Source organism: Rhinolophus sinicus, chromosome 3 (genome assembly GCF_057876585.1).
Source record: "Rhinolophus sinicus isolate RSI-liver-muscle chromosome 3, RSI-T2T, whole genome shotgun sequence".
NCBI lineage: Eukaryota > Metazoa > Chordata > Mammalia > Chiroptera > Rhinolophidae > Rhinolophus > Rhinolophus sinicus.
Window position 1 is genome coordinate 29,030,803 of NC_142503.1, and position 19,161 is coordinate 29,049,963.

At 36.0% G+C, this 19,161-nt stretch overlaps 1 protein-coding gene across 14 annotated transcripts in view; it reads left to right on the forward strand.

The window, feature by feature from the left end:
* Positions 1–19,161, forward strand: part of NNT (nicotinamide nucleotide transhydrogenase) — an 84,743-nt gene that overhangs the window by 40,811 nt on the left and 24,771 nt on the right. For all 14 annotated transcript variants that reach the window (XM_019736218.3, XM_019736224.3, XM_019736220.3 and 11 more), the window contains 10 exons: positions 974–1,107; positions 1,400–1,591; positions 2,145–2,298; positions 4,963–5,124; positions 6,166–6,276; positions 7,119–7,264; positions 8,457–8,652; positions 10,323–10,556; positions 11,678–11,838; positions 13,875–14,054. In XM_019736218.3, coding sequence (XP_019591777.2) covers positions 974–1,107; positions 1,400–1,591; positions 2,145–2,298; positions 4,963–5,124; positions 6,166–6,276; positions 7,119–7,264; positions 8,457–8,652; positions 10,323–10,556; positions 11,678–11,838; positions 13,875–14,054 — 1,670 coding nt within the window. The remainder of the gene's footprint in view (positions 1–973; positions 1,108–1,399; positions 1,592–2,144; positions 2,299–4,962; positions 5,125–6,165; positions 6,277–7,118; positions 7,265–8,456; positions 8,653–10,322; positions 10,557–11,677; positions 11,839–13,874; positions 14,055–19,161) is intronic.

Genomic DNA, 19,161 nt, shown 5'->3' on the forward strand with positions numbered 1-19,161 from the left:
ATGTGAAATGTCTCATGAGGAGAATGTTCCATGAGAACAGGGATCTTTTGTTTATATACCAGTATATTTCCAGCAACCAGGAATAGGATTTGACTTACCAGAGGTGTAGAATAAATAGTTGTTGAGTGGGAATAAATAGTTGTTGAGTGGGATTAAAGTGTATGAGTGTTCCTAAGCCTTTCGGAGTTGTGGGATTACACTGATTTCATTTCATGGCATTTCCTTGACTCTCCTCGAAGTTATCCCATGTTAAAGTAAGGTAGATTAATATAGCATGTAGGAAAATATGGTGACATTTGTTAAGATGATTAGAAATGTTCTATTTTGTAATTCATAAATTACTATTGAATGTTCCATTGACATTTATGATCTTCATGCATTGTCCAATTTGGGTGCACATAGTTTCCTTAGTTGCTTATTATTATTCATTTAAGAAAACAAGCACAAAGCAGCTTTTTGGCTCCTTCTCAAGTCTCTGTGTCGTTCTGCTTCCTCGCTTCCACTCCAGCCTCCACCATGTCCACAAGGGTGACCCAGACGACTTACGAGGTGTGCACTTCTGGCCCCCAGGCCTTCAGCAGCTGCTCACACGCGAATGCTACTGGCTCCCACATCAGCAGTTTGGCCTTTTCGGGCGGGCGGCAGCTACTGGGCTCGCCTGGGCATCAACTTGAATCTGGCTGAGGTGTTAGGGTGGTGTTGGGAGTTTGGGGACCATTACAGCTGTCCAAGTGAACCAGAGCCTGTTGAGCCCCCTGGAGCTGGACCCCAATATCCAGGCCATGCACAACCAGAAGGAGCAGATCAAGACCCTCTGAAAGTCAACAAGTTCTTATTTTTCTTTAAAACTTTTTTGCTGATAAATTTAAGTAAACTTGATAAATATAATGCTTTTATTTAATAAAATGTTAACAGTGATTATCTTTAAAAAATAAAAATTATAATTTGTACTGATTTCTTTGATTTTTATTAGGTAAAAAAGCTCCAATTCTATTTAAGAAAGAAATGATCGAGTCAATGAAGGAAGGCTCAGTTGTTGTGGATTTAGCTGCTGAGGCTGGCGGAAACTTTGAAACCACTAGGCCAGGAGAGTTGTATGTTCATAAGGTATATCAAAAATCTTCTTCTATGTATGCACCAACTCCCACATCTTTAGTGATTTGTGCGATAGTGTTTATTCCTTTAAATATTTAGAAAAACTGAGGCCTGAAATTTTTAGAAACAGAAACAGGCATATTTCAAAGCTCCTTTTGAAATATATATTTGTTTGTCAGTATGTGTATATATTTATAAAGATAGAAAACTTCAAAACTTAGCCTAGACTGTGACTGAGAATTGTCCTAGAAAGAAGGTGAGCATACGATAATAGAGCTTTCTGACTGTATTTTTATTCATTTAGGGAATTACTCACATAGGCTACACAGACCTTCCCAGCCGAATGGCCACTCAGGCCAGCACCCTGTATTCCAACAACATCATCAAGCTCCTGAAGGCCATCAGCCCCGACAAAGATAATTTTTATTATGAAGTGAAAGATGACTTTGACTTTGGTACAATGGGTCATGTCATTAGAGGAACGGTAGTGATGAAGGTAAGTAAAGAGATCTTCTGTTCCTTCCTCTGTTTTCATTTTAAATTTATTTTAGGATTTCTGTTCATGGAAGAATCCTATTTGAAATTGGGATATATTGTAATAAAGTATTGATGTGTTGGGTTTATGTCAACAAAAATTGTTTAAAATACAGAATGATTTAAATAAATATATTCCAAAGACTTACATACACAACTAAATATGTATATATTTATTATATGACTCACCTAAAATATGCATTGCTTTTGAAAAACAGAAATAAATAAAGCAAAAAATCAGAATTGAATAAAGTAAAAAATGTTTCTCCAACCTATCTGCTTTTAAGGGTTTGATCTTTAGTCTTCCATGTCTTCTATGCACATACAAATTACATCTATGCATGTATGTGTAATACAAACATCATATATTTATATAAAGTAAGTTATAAATTATATGAATTTGTGTAAAATTATTTTTAAGTGAACCTTTTTCCCCAGCATTATTGCTATCTTCTGTGTTTTTGAAACACTGGATTGACTTTTTAAAACAGCACTATTCTTCTAATTCTTGTTAGGATGGTGAAGTGATTTTCCCTGCTCCCACACCAAAAAATATTCCTCAAGGCGCCCCAGTAAAACAGAAGACAGTGGCTGAGCTGGAAGCTGAAAAAGCAGCTACTATCTCACCCTTTACGAGAACGATGACAACGGCTTCTGCATATACAGCTGGTGAGGATCCCATTTAGTAGGATTAGTCCTGAATGTTTGAATTTTGGAAGTAATGTATTAATTGTCAAAATTTGTAAATGAAATACTGTTGTCCTTTGGATTCCATTAGGAATTGGGCCTGATAGAAGTAGTTTTTCATAAATATGGTACCTGTCCCACCTCTGAGGAATTGGAGATTGTGTTGATTGCCTCCCCCAAGAGATAGAGGCATTGTGCTAAATACAGGAATGAATGTGTATGAAATAATATACAGGCTGTTAATACGTTTCCTTTTATAAAAACATTGAAAATATATTTTAATATTTTTATCTACATCAAATAGATTAAGTTGTGATGTACGTCAGATTGTACTGGTGTTAAGTGAATGTGATTGTTTGTTTGTTTATTTATTTATTTTGTGGTTTATAAAACATCAGTTGTGATTATCTGCACAGCTGGGTAAGACTGGGGAGCCAAACGTTTACGTTGAAGAATAAGCTCTGTAATACAGGTAAAGCCTTTGAGCGTTTGACTAACTTTCTCAGTTATTCACCTAGTAAACAACAAAATTCAGTTTTTAAATGTTAATCTCTTCTTTACACTTTAGCATAAATTCTTTGTTTTTAAATTCATTTTCATGAAAACACTAAAGAATTATTGTAAAATATGGGTAAATAATTCATTCTGGCTATGAACTGTTTGAGTCTGACATTTAGATATTTGATTTTAAATTGGTTTCTTTTTCATAGAATGAATTAAAATGTTTAGATCTGCTTAGAGCCAAAACAAAAGCAAACTGTAAAGAATTAAGGACCAGCACCAGGCACAGAGAATTCTTGTAGCCTCAGCATTCTCCTAATTCCCATGTGAGTCCAGATGTTTTAAAGCTAAGTATGTAACTCTCCTTGAATAAAGAGCAAGTCTCAGCAAAATGACCAAAAAGCCTCTCATTGTGAACATGGTGAATAGATGGGGCAGCGTCCCTACTTGTACTTACTTATAAAAAAGAGACCAGATTATTGTATTGTACGTGGAGAAATACATTATCAGCAGGATTGTAAGTTTCCATTTCTCTTTGAGATTCATTAGGAACTACAGCGAGGCATGTGTGATGATTTACTTTTCTAAGTTTTTCTTTAAGTCAAAGTTTATTGCCTTTTAATAGATATGACAGTAACATATTCCAGTGACTAAAAAGATGGTCTTCTATTTGTTTTTCTTTACCTTGAACTTCTTCCTTTATAATAAAAACAAGTATTTTTCTTGATTATGTGTTAGGAATCTGTTTGATAGCATTTTTCAAAGAATGTCATTTGCTTTTTTCCACTTTTCTTTCTTTTTTCTCTGCCTTTCTCTTCTTTTTCTTGTTATGCAAACTATAGAAATAGCACATTTGACATCATTACATGTATTCTAGAAAAGACATGTTTGTTAAATAGTTGGTAAGAAAACCATCGGATGTGTGAGTTCTTTTTCCAGGTGAGGACAGAAAGGGTTAATAATTTTATAGCTGATGGTGCTTGCCTGAGGTCACACAGCTCCCAAGCTGTAGAACCAAGACTTGAACCAGGCAGCCTGGCTTAAGAACAGGAACTTAACCACAGCCCTGCGGGGCTTCTTTAATGGCTAACCGGAACACAGAACAACATTCTCTCTAACTCTCCCTCCCGTTGGTTAACAGGCCATGCACTGGAATACTGGAAATCTTACATGTGGGTGGGAAAGTATAAATTGAAACTACAGTTTTATTGAATGACTTAAGGTAAAGTTAATGTAAATTCCTAGATGTTCCAGCTGTACCATTCATAAAGAAATAGTTCATATCAAGGAAAAAAAGTACCCAATTCAGGGAAGTTAAGTTCCAGCTCCCTGGTCACCCATTAGTATTCTGTTTTTACTGACCACTGGGTAACCCTTTCTTCTGTTGCGGAACAGCCGTCCACGTGTTTGCTATTAGGGAAGGTGATAATTAAAGATGTATGTTCCCAGCTGACTGTTTGTATTCTGCACATTCTTAATTGTATTTTTTTCCCCCTCTTCTTTGTAAAATCCTGTTTGATGACCTGGTGTTGAGGCTGGAGCTGACTACCCTGGCCAGCAGTCCAGTCCAGATTCAGGAGCAATTGCAAAATTTCTGTCCGGGGTGGGTGGAAGCCATATGTTTTGGGGAGGTGCTGGAGTGAATGAAATCCTTCCTACTCTTTTCAAATCCCTCTTCCTCAGCCAAATCTGAGAGTGACATAAAGTTGGCCTTACAAATATCCTGTCTTATAAAGGTGTCTTGCCCAAGTTGAAGTTACTTTGGTAGCTCCTCCATAGGCCTGTAATTCTGGAATAAAAACGCTTATATAAACACATGTGGCATTGTCAGTGACACTTAAAACAGGGAAGCTATACAAAGGAAAACTTGCAAATTGTTATTAAGGTGACTCATCAATTTTACTAGATCTTTACAGTTTATTTTATTTTGGGGGTGGTGGTCAGGAAATTGAGATTTGTTCAAAATTTCTTTAACCCCCTTCCCAATTATGAAATGTCTAAAAAAATCTGCATGATATTGGCAAGGGTGTGGAATTTAAAAGCATTGACTATTTCACATGTTTGTTTATGTGTACGTATATGTGTGCTTTTAATCTTCCCGAGGTAATTGGATGTCAGATGACACTTTTTCCTTTCTTTCTCTAGGTCTCACTGGGATGCTGGGTTTGGGCATTGCAGCTCCCAATTTAGCCTTTTCCCAGATGGTGACCACCTTTGGCCTGGCTGGCATTGTGGGCTACCACACTGTCTGGGGGGTGACCCCTGCCCTCCACTCACCACTGATGTCTGTGACTAATGCAATCTCAGGTTTGTCCTCTCTTGTTTTCTCTCATCTTAGGTTTTCATGGGCTTCTAGGAGCAGTTTCAATGAGGTTCATAAAGTCTGTCTTTTCAAATTGTATGTTTGTATCTGAGGTGGTGGTTGTGGTGACTTGGGCTCCCAGCGGGTATGGGGGTGGGGTTGGAAGTAAGAGGCTGAGGGAGCGGGTCAAGCTTTAGGCTGCTTCCATTTCAAGCAGTGCAGAGTCATTGTTATTTCTTTTGCTAATGGTTTCCTTTAAAGAAAGGACTCCTGTGATAGAATTTGGAAACCAGTGTTTCATAGAATAATAGTTGCAGCATCCCTTAGGGGCTCTGAAATTCAGCAAAACAATCAGTCTAGCAAGTCTACAGTAGACCACACCTGGCATCACGTTCACACTGTAGCTTATGGGACAGGAAACACAGCTGGCCAGCGGGGCACATCAGGCGTTTTTCCGTTTGAGTCTTTCTAGCAGTGTATGCAGCAGTCCACACTGCTGCCCAGGAGCTGTTCTCTTTGGCCCCCAGCGAGAGCTCAGATTGGAGGATTGAGACCGACATTGGACAGATATGGAGCTGCCCTGCACAGAAGCTTCCTGGCTCCAGTGGGCATTTCTTGTAACATTGCCATAGGCATAGCTTCCAGGATCTCCACAGGGAGCGTGTCCAATCCCAAAGAGTACTGTCCTTAGGAAAGCCCAAATCTATGGCTTCACCATCTTGTATGATAGTTCATCAACAGTTCCTTCCCGTTTAGATGCAGTTTATTCACCAGGGGTCCCTTTTTACCATCAACAATGTTTTCTAATATCCTTATTGACTTATATCTTTAGCAGGGGAACAGAGATAGAAAGTTAAAGGAAGCTCAACTTCTTAGGCAAAATGAGAAAAAGTTTTGTTAACTCTCTGCCCACAATAGTACATCAGTGAGAATAGTGTGTGAGAACTTTCTTCTTTATGACTCTGTTCACGTGAGGTCCTTCAGCTATGACATGTGATTTGGCGCTGTCACTGTAACTATTGACCATATTGATGCTTTCTTCCTAGGGTTGACTGCAGTTGGTGGGTTGGCACTGATGGGAGGACACTTGTATCCTTCCACAACTCCTGAGGGCCTAGCTGCTCTTGCTACATTCATATCCTCAGTCAACATTGCAGGTATGATGACGGTAAAAGAATCCAGAGTACTGTATTTAATAGAGACATGAAAAGCAAATATAAGTCAATGTAAGATAGACATTCTGATTTTAAGACTTTGTACCTTTAAGAAATAGTTGCACTCAGACCATAAATGCTCTCAGTGAAGGAAAATTAGTTATTTTGCCCATCTGTAATTTTTAGAAACTCGTTTTATAAAAACCACTCCCCAGAGCCCTAAAACAAACAAACAAACTGATATCTTGCTACAAGTTAATTGGAAAATTATTGAATGCATAGTTTGGAATTAAGTTGACTTAGAGCTATCACCATAACATCTCTAAATGAGTATAATTTTAGATAAAAGTTTAGCCTTTTTCCTTACCCTGGCCTGTGTGTGTTTCTAAAAATTGGAAGCTTAGTGCATCATTTGTGCAGAAAGCTTGTCTGATGCTATTTTGTAGCTAAAAATTCTTTAATGGGTCCAAGAAACCTGGTGCCTGTTAAAATGGAATTTTTTTCTTTTATCATTTATTATAAGGTTTAACAAACAGAATAACCTATTAGAAAATAAATCCTGGCTTTTGGTCATTTACATTCCCAAGCTGTTTGAATGACTGTTTACTTTCAGTTATGCAGAAATAGTTGGTTCTGCCTTGATAGCAAGTTCAGATTTTTTTCCCCCTTCAGTGGAACTGGCTAGAATAATAGAATAACTTTTGATTTTGAGGGTCTAAAATGTTATTTAAAATGCTTATCCATAGATGGTATAGGTCTGCTTAAAATAGAAAAATTGCAACACTTTAAAAAATCATGTTGCTCAAAGAGATAACCTCTCTCTGTTTTATATCTGCTTTGATAAGGTGGCTTTCTGGTGACTCAGAGAATGCTGGATATGTTCAAGCGTCCCACTGATCCCCCAGAATACAATTATCTGTATCTGCTGCCTGCTGGTACCTTCGTTGGAGGATATTTAGCTGCCCTCTCCAGTGGTTATAATATTGAACAAGTAAGAAGCTCTTTTGAAAGTTTTTATTTTTTGCTGCTGGGCTTTTCCCCCAATTGTATTTAACATTGTCATTACCAATATGTAAACTCTATCAAGCAAATACAACAATAACTCTAGAAACATCCTGGTCAAATAAAGCGTTCTCATCCCCTAAGAATTAGGACCCTGGATTGTTGAGACAGATTTACTTGCTAACGGAATGCGCAAATGTGGGTTTACCTGTTTCTCCCTCAGTTTTTCCACATGTAAAAAGGTTATTAGTATCCTCTTTATAGACCTGGCTGGATAGTTGTAGGGACGCAATGAAATAATCAGAAAAATGTCTATTATTAAATATTATTCCTTTTCTTACTTTTTCTCCCCTATAAATCCAGTGCATCATCTCGTTACTAGATGTTATGCCAATTAATTTAAAAAAGATTGGTTAAAAATTAACACTGTGTAGAAAAAGAAATGATCAAGTTGAACTTCTGAAAGTTCTATGTCTACATGTAATTATAATAGAGACTCAACTTTGAACTCAGTATTTTCCATTTCTTTTCGATAACTATCGTTATCATTACAACCTCTCTGACAGCAGGAAAATCATGTCTTTCTTGGTTTCCCCTGTTTCCAACATGGAGCATTTGTTGAATGAACAGTCTTTTTTTGAGAAGAGTTGGAGCGGTGAGTCAGACCATGTCTGACCCAGATTGGCTATTTACTGATCATTTGACCTTGGAAAGACTGTGTAACCTCTTTAGACTTTGGTTTTTCCTTCTGTAAAATGAGGGTGATGATTCTTTTCTCCTGTGAATCTCATGGGACTGAGTTACAACATATGTAAAGCGTATGGCGTGGTACCTGACACAACATCAGCAGTTGGCACCTCTATACTAATAGCATTTGGTCACGTCTAGATCTCTCAATAACTCAGTTTAAATTTGGGTACTTTGTATGCATTTGTGCATGCTATCAAATCCGGAAGAACCCCGTTTTCATAAATCATATTTTTGCAAGTATCATTTTCAGGTATTTAATATCCCTAATGGACAGGAAAGTATAGAGATACTGAAAGAGCTCATATCAATCCCTCTATTGTCCGAATTTAAAATTGTCCTCAGAGAGTCATGTTTCCTCAAGAGAGGTCCTCCTGCTAATGGACTGAAAATTTTGATAGCTTCTCTCTCTCTCTTCCGTTTCCTTTGGAAAGATCATGTACCTGGGCTCAGGTCTGTGCTGTGTTGGTGCCCTGGCCGGCCTTTCCACCCAGGGAACAGCTCGTCTTGGCAATGCACTGGGCATGATTGGGGTGTCTGGAGGCCTGGCAGCCACCCTGGGAGGCCTAAACCCGAGCCCAGAGTTGTTAACTCAGATGTCTGGAGCAATGGCTTTGGGCGGTACCATTGGTAAGCACTTGTGGGTTTCTACCTTTATGTGAATGCCCATGCCCAACTTTTTAGCCCACTCTTTTGACTCAGTTGATGTACCTGCTCAATTAAATGTTTTAAAATGTTTATATTTGAATGAGAATTATACTAATTGTGATGACTGTCCACCAAAATAAAATAGATAAATTATATTAGAAACAAAAGTAATAATACTATCTATAACTTTCTGATTAATTTATTAGATTTTATTATCTTTGCTCTCGAGGTCATTCATGTTTATTGTATCTGGATGGTAGAAATACTATGTAATAGTGGGCTACTGTGCCTCTCTTCCCAACTCCGTATTTATTGACATCACATTGGTAGCTTGAAATTGGCCAGGGTAGTTGTATTTACACCATGGAAATCAACAAATGCTACAAATCTGGGTTTCATGTATTGTTCTGTTGATTGTCCAGACCTAGGAAAGTGATGGAGAAAATTTTAATAATGCAGCTTAAACTTCAAAGTGTGTTGTGTCTAGCCGTTACATTGTGAATAGCACAAAAGATTGAGCAAATATTCTTCCAGTATTTGAAAACTGTGAGTGATGACTTCACTCACATGGTTGACAGTGAAGTTTTCACATACATATCTTCTTTCACTTTCATCTGACTTGTTAATGTAAACAAAAATACTTTCCAACATTCATGTGGGAACTACACTCATTCATCAGTTGCAAATACTAGGTTGGGTACAGATACAAGAGTTTGGCAAAAATTAACCAAAGCATTTTGTGAAAATCAGTTGGCTATGTGGAATTTACAATAAAGAGTATTGCATATTTTATTATTATTTGAAAATTGTGTGTACATACCTGTATATCAGTAAAGAATCATGTGTATATGTATACACACAACTGTTTTTATCCTGAGGAGCTGGTGGTTAAATATTTTCCAGGACAACATTAGCTTTTGGCCCCCTTTTATAATTCCCCAGGAAAGCTTTGGGTCCTCTCTTGACAGTGCCTAGAAAGGTACTTGAAGATAAATGCCTGGCTGTGGGTTCATGGCAGGAGACCTTTTAGACATTATCTTAGCAAATATTCTGAGCCCCACTCCTTCTATATCACCTATCTAGAGCTATGCAACTCCTTTAGAATCTCCTAATTTGGACATTTACTATACAGATATTTGCATTTCTTTCCACCCTTTTCCCTCCCATCCACTACATATTTACATTTCTTTACCTTTGGCCTTGGCTCCCACCCACCCACCTGAAAACCTAGGTCTTCTTCATATTCCAGCTGTTTCAGGAGCGAGTGTTGGCTTATAGAGAAGAGGGCCTGGGTTATTCATGCTGTGGGGAGAATTTAAGGGGATTTAATTGGAGTGTTAAGTAATCTGAAGATGGGGTAGGCCAGGGGCGTGTTCGAAAGTTGCAAGGGGAAGAGGCACGTGATGATGCTATGTGTTTGGATGTTTTAGAGTTGGGCCTTGGTTAGATGTGTTGAGAAAACCTGCTATTTTTGAAAAGGTATATACAAGTATAGCCAGTGTCCGTACCTCCTGTATAGTCCCTATAGACTCTAGCCCATACTTGGAAGCAGATATTTATTGGTGACAAGGATGAAAGTGTGGTCTTTATTGTGGTTACTTCTCCAGGATCCGTTAAATTTTAATTTCTCTTTGACCTTCATTTCCCAACAGGATTGACAATTGCCAAACGTATCCAGATTTCCGACTTACCTCAGTTAGTTGCTGCTTTCCACAGTTTAGTGGGCTTGGCCGCTGTGCTTACTTGCATAGCTGAGTATATTGTAGAATATCCACATTTTGCTGTGGATCCAGCAGCAAATCTCACCAAGATTGTGGCCTACCTCGGTACTTACATCGGTGGTGTCACGTTTAGTGGGTCTCTTGTTGCCTACGGAAAATTGCAGGGTAAGTGATTCAACATAACGTAGAGGTAAATTTCTATTGTTTCGGGGGTTTAGGGCTCCATTTCAATTTCAGAAAATAGCTCAACAGTAGAACTTGTTAGGTGAAGAGTTTGTATAGCACTCAGAAGTATATAAATGCTCTTTTCTCTCTATAAAGATGGCTTCCCTTTATTGTTCCTTGTGAATCTCATACTCATAAAGCTTTGAAGCTGTTTCTTCTGAGGGCAGCTAGTGGAGGAAACTGGTATGCAGAAATTTGCACAGAGGGACTAGTTGACATTTGATAATACATATCAACAAAATAACATCTTCATAATCCTTGGTTAGAGATGCCTGTGCAGAGTTCACAGAAATGAACTTTATGTATTTTCCAAAATAGAGAGAAGCTTGTTGAGTAAGTTCATGTGATTAGTATACAGTACTTATCTTGAAAACAAATGCACATCTTAGGGCTCTAGTTTGGCAACTTTTGCTACTGCTAAAGCAAGTCATGAAAATAGGACCAAAAAACCGTCACATGGGCCACTTTCAGTGTTTTCATGAAAAAGTGAGTCTCTAGAGAAACTAGTTGTGATTTATAACTCTGGTCTTGCCTCTTAGTAATCAAGTCTTTAAAATTAAATGAACTTCCATGAAGTTTAAAAATCACAAAAAGAACCTCAAACCTACAACGACCTTGTCTCATGCTCTGTCGTCAGAAACAACTAGCAAACCAGGTTCTTCTCACTTGGGCTCAGTTGATAGAATCAGAAATGCTAGTGTGCTAGGACTTTGTTTTGAAGTTTTACATAAATAAAACCACTCTTAACAACTTCCGTGTTGGTCCTATGGGAAAAAAGTGACTCTTCAAGATTCCATGGCAGAGAGGAAAGAAAGGTGTGTGATCAAAGAAAAGTTGAGCCATACTTTTCTTACTTCCGTTAATATTTGTTATGTGTAAGAACTCTAATTTGCTTTTATGTTTCGGTCTCTGGTGATATAACGTGATATTTTAAATACCATGTTTTAATTCTAAGGTTACATTTTGGTACTTTAGAATTAAATGACATACACTTAGGAGTATGTGTGTGGGAGTTTCTTATTACATGTTCTAGGTTCTGACTGCCATGTGCTTGGTTCTAGGTATCCTGAATTCTGCCCCTCTCCTGCTCCCTGGAAGGCACTTACTCAATGCAGGCCTGCTGACTGCTAGTGTGGGTGGGATGATCCCATACATGATAGACCCCAGCTTCACCACTGGCATTCTCTGTCTGGGCTCTGTGTCGGCTCTCTCTGCCATCATGGTAAGAGTCAGGGATGGAAAGGAGACACTTAGCGAGGAACGGGGACTATTTTGTTAGATTACAGTCTAATCATATTTCTCTCTCTTCAGAACGACTGATGGAATAAATAAATATGTTTTAAAATGATCTTATTGTTTATCTTAGTATCTGGAGAAAATAGAAAAGTATAAGAAGAAAGTCACTCTTTCTCTCCACTTAATTGTTCCTTTCAAGTTGTCACATGTAACATATTTATTGCTCTGGCATCTTTTCAATGAATCAATGTGTTGGTGAAAAGGACTTTAAAAAAGCCAAGCATGTAAATTCCACTTATTATGTGCCTGCTATGTGACAAGGCCTACACAGTAGTGCTTTGAGGTTTATGTGATAAGTGTAAGATAGTTCCTGCCCATTAGTTGCTCTCACGTTCATTGGAAGCTATGACTCCAAGTCAAATAATTATATAAAATGAAATGCAGTTAATAAACTCTTGTGTTCAGTGAGGGAGTTCAGTAAAGCCTTTCATGATAGGTTGGTCCTCTTTCTGCTTTTTGCATTTAGTATATTGATACATACGGTATTCTTTAGTTGTCTATATTTTACAATTTAGCATTTTGTTATATCAGTGAATAATGCTGTTGCATATAGCTCTGTGTTACTAACTAATTGATTTATGTTTATCTACTCTAGTGTATACTTTGTAGGCAAAGTTTATATGTTTTAAGTTTTTAAAAAATAATTTACAGTGCTTAGCACAAAGTTAGACATAGAGTAATTGCTTATAAACACTTATTGGCTGCTCGGTTCAGAAATACAAGATTTACAGTGTTACAATGATACTGATTTTTATGTAATATTTAAGTGTTAGGCCATAATTTCAGCACAGAACCTTTATAACACTGAAAAGTAACTTAAAATTCTATGTTTATATGACTACTGATCATCTAATTTTATTCTGACTTATTTAGCACTGACTTTTGTTTTATTTTAAACAAAAGAAAAATAGTTTTGATATTTTCTGTCTAATAGGGCAGAAGAGGTAAAAAAAAATCTCAAAATCAAACCTGTAGCATTTCAATGTTAAAACTTCAAGAATTGTTATTTTTGAGAAGAGGTGAATTTGATATTTAAAAGATACGTAATGACTCTGTGAGAATGAGTAAGATAAAATGTTTTGCAGACGAATTTCATTGCGTTTGGCTTACTTAAGTAATACATGAGTACATTTATATTGTAACAAACTCAAAATACATAGAAATATGTGGAATAAAAAACAAAACTTTTTCTCCCCACCATCCCTTTCCTTTTCCGTGTTTAGTGATTTTGGGTTGCATTATGGACATCGTGAATGATATATTATAGAGACTTTGGATTCTGTTGTATTCCTTTAAAGTGTATTGATTGTAATTTTTTATTCATTTATTTTTGTAGGCAGCTCACATGGCTGGATCCAAATTTCAAATTCTGGCTCCCCTAGGATGGTGGGCAGCTGTAATCTATCGCTATTCTATCCTTAACAGAATTGCTTGGAATATGACCACATGTGCCTAGTTCAGGAGTCAGAGATTTGGGCAGTGTTTATACATAGGAATTGGGGCTTTCTTTCTCTAGCCTACTCCTTTGCAGAATTTCCCTTTTCACTCTCTAACTGCCTTAGTCACCCTAAGCCATAACCTTAGATCTTCAAACTAGTAAGACTGTGGACTTAAATTTAAGTTTTAGTTGTTTCACTTGGCACCCATAAAGGCCTGCCCTTAGGCCAACACCCCTGGGAAATTCACTCAGTACGGTTAACTTTTTTTCCAAGTGTAGACCCCTCTCCAGTTTCTGCATGCTTTTCACCACGGTCTTTTAGAGATTTAGGGATTTATTTTTTGGTGGGGGAGGTGATTCAGTGTTTACATTTGTTATATCTGTGGAAGTTGGTCTGATAGGAGGCACCAGCAGTGGAATGTGTATGTAAAGATACTAATTGGAAAACAGTAGTGATTAAGAACCAGTATGTTCAATGTCAGATGTTTTAATAATTTTGAGTTACACTTTGCTTTCCGTCCTAGGGGGTGACTTTGACGGCTGCTATCGGGGGTGCGGACATGCCAGTGGTCATCACGGTGCTGAACAGCTACTCAGGCTGGGCCCTGTGTGCGGAGGGTTTCCTGCTCAACAACAACCTGCTGACCATCGTGGGCGCGCTCATTGGCTCCTCTGGTGCTATCCTGTCCTACATCATGTGTGTGGTAAGAAGCACGTGTCTGAAAGAAAAGGAAATGGTGTTCTGCAAATATGTGTCTGTCATTTCTCTTATTTACAGTAAAAACAACTGTGTCCGCTTTTATTCTCTTCAGCAGAACTATCAGACTGTATTGTTGGAATACATTTGCAAGACTGCTTTTTGAAGTACTCAAGTGTACATGATTAGGAAAATTGAACGTAAAAAGAAAAATCTTCTGACTCCCTCCATCTGGAGATAAACACTTCAGATTTGGGGTTATTTCCTTCTATTCTTTTTCTTTGTGTATTACTTATTGGTGTATTTTACTTGTCTGATCATATAGTACACTGTTTCACATTGAATTTTTAAAAATCTTACAAACTACTTTCCATTTTCTTATTAAAAATGCTTTTCAAATATTATTTCAAGGGACTTCAGAAGTAATCCATCATATGGATGTACAAAATTTATTTGCTTTTTCCTTAATGCTGTACCTGTTAGGTTGTTTGATTTTTGTTTCTCTTTGTAGATAGATACATCTTCTGATTTTTGTCTTACGATTGATTCCTAGAAGCAAAAGGATGTGCTCATTTTATGGGCTCTTTCTGCTTAGTGCTGTGTTGTTTCCAGAAAGCATGCTGCACTTTACACTCCCACTGGTCATCTGTGAGAGTGCCTTTCTTGAAGTTTTGTGGTCAGCATGATTTAAAAAAAAAAGAAAAAAAATTAACAAGACAAATACTTTCTAGCCTCCTTTTTGTTTTTAATTCTCTTGATGGCAAGAAGATATCCTGCAAATAATTAAAAGTTTGACTAGAAACCTTTTTCTAATTATGGATATTATTCTCTAAATAATAGTTTTAAATGACTGTGAAAGGACAAACATGAAACTGAGTGAAATCAGAATGTGAACTTTACACTGATTAATAATTCAGGAAAAGGATACTTACCCCACCTTCACTCTTTCATTACAATATTAAAAAAACACACTTATTTTACAATTCAGAATTTCTCTTATATTTTAATTGAAAAACTCCCTGTAAATTAAGTGCTGATTTATTTTTTATAATAAAAATTAGTTTTCTTTGGTCCTATTGCAAAATAAAGGATTTGATAGCCCAAGTTCAAAACAAGCTAAGAGGTTTTGAAATTAGATCCCCCAAGTTGTTCAGGGAATTTGGAAAGGCGGAAGTTTGTGTCTCCTATTTGAAAAGTGTCATTTGGGGTTTTCAAAAACAAATGTTTATGAAGAAGAAAAAAATTATTCAATTGTATTAGAAATAGTTTTTTCTAAAAATGAGCTTTTAACCCTTAGTTTGACTTCGTTCATTTGGTGAATTTGAACGACCAGCAGGGGGCAGCAGATTTTCATTAGTCCTTGTGGTTGATCAAAATGCTGATTTTAAAATTAAATGGGAAGATTTGAATTTTAACAAAGTTAGTGGCTTATTGATATGGGGAGAGGACAGAAAGTCTTGTACCTAGTTCTTGAAGTGTCATCATGGGTACCTTCTTGCCTTTATCTTTTTTTTTCTTAAATGGTTTTCTTTAGGTTCTTAAATTTATTAATAGTATTCCCCAAATTTCTGTGTGTCTATGTCTCTTTTATTTCATCTCCTGTGCCTTCTTTATTTAGTTGCTTATATTATTATTGGTTATAGTAACTACAGTAACTTTTACTGTAGCAGTTCTGTAACAGTACCTAGAATAAGACAGTAAGAGGCTCTAATTGAAAGTATTCTTTTCTATGTGTAGTTCTTTCATTATATCTTTCTCTTATCTTTTTTCTATTCTTTCATATTTCTTTAACTGTTTTGTCTCGTTTTTCTGTTTCTTTCTATTTCCACTGCTGCTATTTATTGTTGGGATACCGCAGATATTTTTTATTTCTATACTGTGCATAAGGCTAACAAGGTATTCTTATAGCTGTCTGACCATACGTGTCACACTAGGTCAGATTGATACTCTATTTGTAATAGGAAATTGTATTAATGTAGATTCAAGGACAGTTGAAGCTTTAATTTTTAAAAATTATTCAATTATAAAAATAAAAGATGTTTAATGTGGGAAATTTGGAAGAAAATAGACAAGGATAAATAAGAATATAAAATAATCTATAATCCTATTATCACTTAACTGTTAACATTTAGTATTCTAATTCTGATCTTTTTACTTGCATATGTTTAAACACATTCTATCTTGTTTCAGTTTCTAACAGTTTTCTAATAATTTTTAGTGTCTACTGAGATGTTACTATATCACCTAGATGTAACAGTATTTATCCAAGTCCATATTATTAATTGTTTTGAACTTTCTTTCTCTGCAGTACATTCTCCTTGTGCATCTTTGATTATTTCCTTAGGTCAAATTTTTATAAGTACAATGAACTTGGACAAAGGGAGTAAGATCTTGTTGGCTGTTGATATTGATAAATTGATTTCCACAAATAATTCTGTAGTCAATCTTTCACCAGTGATGTGTGAAGTGCTTGTTTTACTGCATACTTATTAGAAAACAAACAAGACAACAACAACAACAAAACAAGCCTGCCATATTTTTCAATTTTGAAGATAGAAATTTTCTTTCCTTCTAAATTTTCCTGGCTTCTGACTTTTCACATTGATCTTCGTTGATTCTTAGCCTGTGCTTGTTTCTTATAAGAAACTGTTTCTTCATGGCTGGTGCTTAGCAGCACGGAGTGGTTCATATTACTAATAAAAATGAAACAGCTGCTCGTAATTGGGTGAAGTACAATACTGCTGGCATTATATTTGGTACTTTACAAATATTAGCTCATTTAATACCCACACTAATTCTGGAGGTAGGAAATATTCTCATTTTACAAGGAAGCTATTTTAAGATGTCATTTATTATTCTCTTTTGTATTTATGGAGCTTGACCTAGCACCTAGTACATTCAAATGAATATAATAATTTTTGAATGAACATTAGATGAATATTTTGTTTGTTAGCTAATTTCACAGTTTGATATCCTTTTTGAATAGGTTCTGGTAGCAGATATGCTATCATATATCAATATACATTAATATTACCAGTATTTTACCTCCATTATTTAATTATTTATTGAAGGAAACATGCAAGTCCAAACCAGAATAGAGTGGTTTTGTTATGTGAGAGGGAATGGAATGCACCCCAAGTGGCTAATTAGCATCCCTAAAACTAAATTTTTATTCTGACAAAAAATTCTTTTGGGTGTCCTCCGAGCCTAATGTGGTTACACAGATCCGGTATTGTAAAATGTCAACAGTGTCCAACAACCAGCTTAAATGAATGGTTTGCTTTATATCCAAATGTCATTAGACATTAACCTCTTTATGATTTTATAGTCCATTTGCTTGAGATAGTGTCCTGGGAAATAGAGGGCTTGCAAAAACGGAACATTTTTAGACCAATTTTTTTGATTTTTGCACTTTGTCGCTTGTTTCCACATGAAAATAGAACAGAATGAAGTGGATCAAATCCAAACCAAAAAAAAAGAAAATTTTTTTTTGTCTTACCACCAATTAATTAGTACCTACAAAGCATTGAAATGAGAGATGCTAGTAGATGGATACATGTGATTATTGCTTTGGTTTTTGTCTATTTTATGACCTTTCCTTTGTGTTCAGATTTTTTTTTAAACATTTTCCTTAGAAGTATGTGAATTAAGGCTTTCTTTAATGTAGCATACAATTTTCATTATAGAGCTTAGTAACTTAAAAGGAACAGTGTTGGACAGTGTTGCAAATACTTTGTCTTGGAAGCTGGGAACTCTTCAATCTGTGGATCAGTGGTCACAGGATAGTCTCATTAATCACTTAAGCAAGCCAAAAAAAAAAAAAAAAAAAAGAAACAAAACAAATCCTTAAACCCTAAACATTTGTTGAAAATATGATGTTGCAATGGTAAATTCAGAGATGAAAAATAATTGTTTTTAAGAGACCACATGGAATTAGTTTAATGGTGATATAATTGTGGATACGTGTTTAACAAGTTGACTTTGATTGTTAAACTACTGTGTGGTTCCCTTTTTTTTTCTTCCTAAGATGCCATCAGAAGTGGGTACACATTAATTATGTGTCCTCAGAAGTTCTTTCCTTCTCCTTCATTCAGTTTTATAGGAAGTAAAGAATGGTTCCTTTTAAGTCAAGTCAGAATAAAGTGGTTATATGCTCTACATCTGTCTCTACATCACGGCCTTCTGTTGTCTGTTCCTCTACAGGATTGCAGGTCATGGAATGGGTGTGTGTGTGTGTGTGTGTTTGTTTGTGTTTAAGTTATCTATGACAGAAATATCTTAATGTCTGAAATAGTCCTTTGAATCAGTTTTTAAGTGCAAAAATTTGGTGGAACATATTTTTGGTAATTTCAGAATTCTGTAATTCAAAACTAGAAAGAATATATCAAAATCAATAGATGTTGAATATTTGGGAAGTCTCAGGGTGGCTATTTAGATTTTCATTAAACCTTGGATTTAAGTAGAGGAGGTTGTAATAAGAACTTAAAACTTCATGTCAGATTGGGACTATGAATTTATTTAAAAGCATTACTTTAATTTTTCTCTGACCCTCTTGTCTGTTAATAATATATATAAAGATATTCTGGGCTTTATTTTATATGTAATAATCTTACACAAGTTTACTAGATTTTAGGCTCTGTAAAATGTGAATGTTGTATCTGATCAATCAGCTTAGGTCAAAAGAACAAGTTAAATTCTGACAACATTTGGTCCACATTTGAAACTTAAGTTATTGATATGTTGCCTTTAGTCAAATGTGGCTCTCAGCTTATCTTCTCTACTCCTTTTCCTCCTTTCCTTTACCTCTGTCCCTCCTCAGCAATATATGTACTTGTCTCCCCTAAGGTGGTACCAGGATGGGCTGTCTTTGGATGGTGGTAATGTTTTTTGCCTAAGGTGATTTTCACTGTAAAATCCCCATGTACTTTTAATAATAAAATGTTGTCTTTTTTGTTTTTACATAATAGATTGACACGTAACCTTTAAATGGTATAAACAATGGGTCAATGGTATGTTTATCACCACCCTTAAAATAGGGTTTAATAATTTTTTGGAATTTTTTCTGAAGTGATAAATTCAGTTGTAATTATGTAGAATGACTGCTTTGATCATGT